Source organism: Bison bison, unplaced genomic scaffold, assembly GCF_000754665.1.
Source record: "Bison bison bison isolate TAMUID 2011002044 unplaced genomic scaffold, Bison_UMD1.0 scf7180017864203, whole genome shotgun sequence".
In the NCBI taxonomy this organism is placed as follows: Eukaryota; Metazoa; Chordata; class Mammalia; order Artiodactyla; family Bovidae; genus Bison; species Bison bison.
The window spans coordinates 712,827-718,229 of NW_011494775.1; the positions used below are offsets into that span (position 1 = coordinate 712,827).

The window sequence follows — 5,403 nt, forward strand, 5'->3', positions numbered from 1 at the left end:
AGGGCCGCGGCCGGAGCAGCTCTGAGCGCTCGGTTCGCCCCACGGTGCCCTTAAAAGGCGCCGGCGTGAACCAACGGGCCCCTGAGGAGAGTGGAGAGATCGCTCGGGTTGGGAGAACCCCCCTGAACCGTCCGTGGAGGCTCGAGCCCCGCGTCGTTTTTCTCGCAAAGTCTTTCTTGGCTAGCGCCGTCGGAAAGAGGCCGGGCTCTTTGATTTAGCGATGAGGGTGATTTCCTCCCTAGGAAGTCACCCCCTGCAAAATATTGCAGAAGGTGGACTGGGCCAGTCGAACGCAAATCTCGAAACCCGCGGGGGAGGCCGTGTTGGTCGAAGGTAAACAAAGCCATTGCCCCCGCCCTCTGTTACTACATCTGTCCACGTACGCCCCCCAACTCGATTTCGGCAGCATAACGGAATTAGCCAGGGTTCCTCTCACCTGTTTTCCTGCCCCCACTCTCTACGGCCTCCGCTCTGAAGGAATTCCCCTTCCCCCAGCAGAGGACCGGTCCATGTCGTGAAGGCTTCTGGGAGGCGTAGTCCAAGCGCCGATTAGGGCCTGCTCTGAGTCCCAGGAGCCCCTCTTCCAGCTGCCGGATCGGCTCGAACCTTATAAACCCAGGACCTGTAACGGTTGCGGGCCGTTTCCACTTGTTTGTGTAGCTAGCTGTCACTCAAAATACTGTAAATCCGACGAGGGCCCAGGGCTGTTCACTCCTTCTCCTCTCTCTATGCCCCCACCCCCCAGCAGGATGAGGTAATGGGATTGTGATTATGACATCATAGGCGGTTCAGTTGCTTGCGTGGGGGAGGGGGGAGAAGGGAAAGTAAGGTGGTTACAGCTGGACCACTTTCTTTAAACCTTTCTGGGATGGAGGAAACAGGTCGCTGGGGGAAAAGATATTGATAGCGCTATATTTCCTCTTCAGGAAGAAGAAACCACCTTTTATTAAATCTCCATCGCTACCACTACCTTCTACTCAGCCAAAGTTTAAGTCCTTTTTCAAGAGACTGAATGTAGCAGTTGGTAGGTGAAGAGGTTATGGAACGGCTAGGGGGTTTCTGGCTCTTAAGTAAATTTGAGTATCAGCTATCAAAGAAGGTTTAGACAGAGGGTAAAACATGGGAAAAGGAGAGGTTTTAAACAATGCCTTCGTGTTACGATCTCTTTGTGGGACAGAGTTTTAGATTTTTAATAAGTTGAAAAGTAGAAGTACTGCAAGTAATCTTCACTATTACATTCAGCAAGAAGTCCCCTGAAAGACACGTTTTCCCTAAATATTTTATGCACCACTGAAGTCTGGGACAGATAAGTAATTGTGACCAGCTCAAAGGTAGAGGCAATGGTGGGAATCTTCCTCAGAAAGACAGGGAAGGCAGGAGTGACCAAATCTGCAAACTGAAAAAGAAGAGTAAAGGGAAAGTGAGGTACTTATCAAGAAAATACGTGGAGCAGGGGGGTGTGATGGGAGATAAACTGCACATTTGTTTGCCCTGCACATTTCCCCTTGGCAAAAGAAGGGGCAGGGACCATGAAGTGTAGAGGAAACGGTTTCCAGTAATTGCTGCTATGGAGCGCTTATGTGCCAGGCACCGTGCTGCATACTTTAAATATGTATTCTCATTTTTGTTTACAATCATCAAATGAGAGAAAATTTCCTTGTTTGACAGATGAAACAGCAAGAGAGGTTAAGTAGCTACCCATGTGGTGGACAATGGTCATATTAAAAAGCTGTCTGAGACTCTAAAGCCCTTGGTCTTCACCACTAGGTAAATCTCCCTTTTTATTTAATAATAAAATATCATGCTTACTAAAGATAAGTGATTGAGTATAAGAAGTTAGCATTGGCACATTTGCAAAACATTGAAAGAAACTGAAACACTTAAAACAACCAATCAGATTTCAGGTCTTGATTCAAAGGAAAATGACACCCATTTCATCAAGTATAAAACAGTGTCCCCAGTGCAGCCCAGCCTCTTCCCCATTTCTAACTACAACTAGATCTCTTTATGCCACTTTTGGTTCAAGGTTTTCTGTTTTTTTTTTTTTACTCACGTTCTGCATATTTTCCCCCCTGCTGTTCCATTTTCCTTCTTTTGTTCTTGGGCTACTACCTTGAACCCTATCATAATTGTGACCTCCTGGGCTAGACCCCATCTCTGACCCTGCTCCAGTGGGTTTCAGCAGAGGATACTACCTGGGCTCCTTCCTAGTCTTCATCCTGATTCTCTGAGGGTTCCAGGGCCTGGAGCCAGTCATCCAAAGGGGTGGAATCCATTGGCTCTAAGGGATTGTCCATTCCGCACCTAGGAAGGCAGCAGAGTCAGAGAAATGTGCACTTCAGTCAGGCTCTCCCTTTTCAGCCAGTGAAAGTGAAACCTCTGCAAAGTGGGGAGAGATAAGGCTTAGTCCACCACTCAAGGAAGGAACAAGGAATAGTGCACACACCCCTCAGCCTGCAGAGGCTGGCTGGGAGGGTCCCAGGAATGTAGGGCTCTTCTCCACTTCCTGATCTGGGCATCCCAGGAGCGACGGCTGTACCTCCTGTTCTTGTTTGGTGTTTGAGGGTGAAGTCCTGGCTGTCGCTGTGCCCTGGCAATGACAAATGTGTCAGACTAAGGTCAAGGCCAAGGGGCACAGCTTATTGCTTATTATGGTGAATTTTCCAGGCAAGAGTACTGGAGTGGTTGCCATTGCCTTCTCCATTATGGTAAATTAGGAGACTCATTAGGGATTTTCTGAGAATGAGGTAAGATCAATGTCCTTAATTCAAAGAAAATGTTTAAATTAGATTAAACATCAAACTTCCCAACTGTCTAATATTCTTTCTTCTGGGTAAGCTAAATTAGATATTCCAGTCCCTCATTAGTCAAGATAGATACAGAAGAAAGTATTTGACATCTCTTTAAAACATATTCTACCTTTTCATTCATTAATTTGTATATATGCTTGTAAGCTTACATGTAATTAGGCAGGTATGTTGTAATTAACAGTCAGATGGAGGCATGGGCCTTCCCAGGTGGCACTAGTAGTAAAGAACCCTTCTGCCAATGCAGGAGATGTAAGAAATGCAGGTTCAATCCCTGGGTCAGGAAGATCCCCTGGAGGAGGGCATGGCAACCCACTCCAATATTCATGTTTGGAGAATCCCACGGACAGAGGGAATCCCCTGGGGCTGGGGTCCATAGCGTCCTAGTTACCCATGACCCAGTATTCTTGGCCAATCTTGTTTCATCTATATTCACCACCACTCCCACGGGATTATTTAAAAAGCAAATCCCCAGCTGAAGTAACTTATCATACACGCACATGGAGGCATGAGGTGAAAATGGAAGAAAAAAAATTTACTAGCAAACACGAATAGAGCTTTGAGAAGTCTTATAGGCCAAGTATAACTTGTTCCTTTTGAAAAAAAAATCTTGGAAATGTATTTGGGGGACTAGATTACAGGATAATTTAGTAATGTTGCAACTTTGTGGGAGCATTCAGATTTTAGTATCTTTCCATCACCTGACATTGAACAAAAACCATGTGGTTGACACTCTTTGTGACTACCCACAACTGCACTCACTTGGGGACCTGCTGCAGAAAGCACTGGTAACCAGGTGTGCACTTGCCATAATCTATCTGCTTTTGCCGCCGCTGTAGAACAGTTGCATCTGTCTCTAGCTCCCACCTATAAAGATGTAGACAGTGGTCCCATGAAGTGTTATGATAGTCATCAAAGCAGAAACCAGCTCTTCCTACATTCCCTTAATCTCCAGCCTGATTGTCAAACTTACCTGGCATGGCAGGGCTCTGTACTGACTCCCACACTCATCATCTCCATCTTGGAGGATAAAGACTCTTCACACACCTTCTTTCTGGGGAAGCAAATTCTACAGATGAAAAGGGTATTAGGATAACACCCAGCTAACTATACTATACCTCTCAGCCACTACACTACCAAGATCCTGGCACCAGATAAAGGTTGTATTCCTAACTCACTGTCTCTCAAAGATAAAGGTTGCATTTCTAATTTGTTTCTCAAAGTGTGGTCTGTAAGCCATTTCTATGGGTAGCTTATGGGTGCCTTGATAATTCCTCAGCCCCACTCTAGACCTATTGAATTATCATTTTGGTAAGTTATCTTTTAAAGAGCTTCCAAGGTTATTTTAAACATTTTTTATTATGGAAAATTTCAAATATGCAAAAATAGCATAATTCTCTGCTACTCAAAGTCTGATCCCCAGACTAGCTGCATTAGCATCAGCTGAGAACTTGTTAGAAGTGTAGAATCTTGGTAACCAGATCAACTGAACCAGAGTATGCATTTTAGCAAGATCCACAGGTGATTAGTATAAAGACTAAACTTTGATATTACTGGATATCATGGACCTCCTAGTTACCCGTGACCCAGTACTCATGGCCAATCTTGTTTCATCTATACTCACCACCACTCCCACAGGATTATTTAAAAGCAAATCCCCAACATTAATAATAAATTCTTAATACCGTCTAGACAGAGGATGAGAGAGATGGTTGGATAGCATCACTGACTCAAGGAACATGAGTTTGAGCAAACTGCAGAAGATGGTGAAGGACCAGGGAAGCCTGGCGTGCTGCAGTTCATGGAGTCCCAAAGAGTCAGACACAACTGAACGACTTAACAATAATAACCACCTAGTCAATGTTCAAATACCCATAAACAACCAAAGTTTAGGATCCTTTGGACTCTGATAAGGATTATGCCATGAGATGATTCTACTTTCCTTGAAAAGAAATTTCTTTTACCTCACAAACATAGTGTCTCAGATGCTGCGCGCTTAAAAGGGTCACGGACCCTGGAAAGCTCTTGCAAGGGGCCAGTGCTACTCATCATAAATACACACACCTGTCTTGCCGCAACATCTGCCACACTGGCTGCTAATGTTCCACCTATAGGGGAAGGCTAGCAAAAATAAGGAAAGGTCCACGTAACGGCACGAGAAAGAAGCAAGGGAAAAAAAACACAATCCATTTAAAACACCCTCCCACATAAATGAATTCCTCCAGGTATTATCCTAGGGAGTGGTGGTCGCTGCTGCTGCTGCTAAGTGGTCGTCGCTAGCAAGGTGCAATTTAAATGTCCCGGGGTTGAAGGGGCTGAGGGGGCCGAAGGAAAGGAGAGCTCAGAAAGGGTGTGGTGATTGGCCAGAGGAAGAGCCAATGAGGCGCCAAGCTCCCTATGGGGCGGGGCTTAGCTAGGGGCTGGCCCCAAACTGGTGGTCTAATCGGAAGCCTGCTGGCCTGTGGGGCGGGGCAAACCTCCTTCCGAACAGCTCACGCCCCCGGGGATGTAGGAGGCAAACGATTGGCTCAGCGGGTCTAGGCGGGTGCGCGGAGATAGGCTGACGCAGTTCTGAGGCGAGCGTGATAGGATTTTG

The 5,403-nt window shown here is 46.1% G+C and overlaps 1 protein-coding gene across 1 annotated transcript; it reads right to left on the minus strand.

Moving 5' to 3' along the window:
- Positions 1–759: 759 nt before the first annotated feature.
- On the minus strand, positions 760–5,071 carry LOC104991821 (oocyte-specific histone RNA stem-loop-binding protein 2-like). Its single transcript, XM_010844434.1, has 6 exons — positions 4,872–5,071; positions 3,781–3,861; positions 3,570–3,674; positions 2,447–2,590; positions 2,196–2,304; positions 760–1,396 (listed from the first exon to the last, which is right to left on the minus strand). The coding sequence occupies exons 1-5, from the start codon at positions 4,886–4,888 to the stop codon at positions 2,208–2,210; spliced, it is 444 nt and encodes a 147-aa protein (XP_010842736.1). The 5' UTR covers positions 4,889–5,071; the 3' UTR covers positions 760–1,396; positions 2,196–2,207.
- Positions 5,072–5,403: the final 332 nt, after the last annotated feature.

What these genes read in the sequence shown, in the direction of transcription:
- LOC104991821 (XM_010844434.1), bottom strand. An exon ending in ACAGAGCCCTGCCATGCCAG is followed by an intron (nt 3,675 to 3,780) that starts GTAAGTTTGACA and finishes ACATCTTTATAG; the next exon opens with GTGGGAGCTAGAGACAGATG. An exon ending in CAGCCTCTGCAGGCTGAGGG is followed by an intron (nt 2,305 to 2,446) that starts GTGTGTGCACTA and finishes CTGCCTTCCTAG; the next exon opens with GTGCGGAATGGACAATCCCT.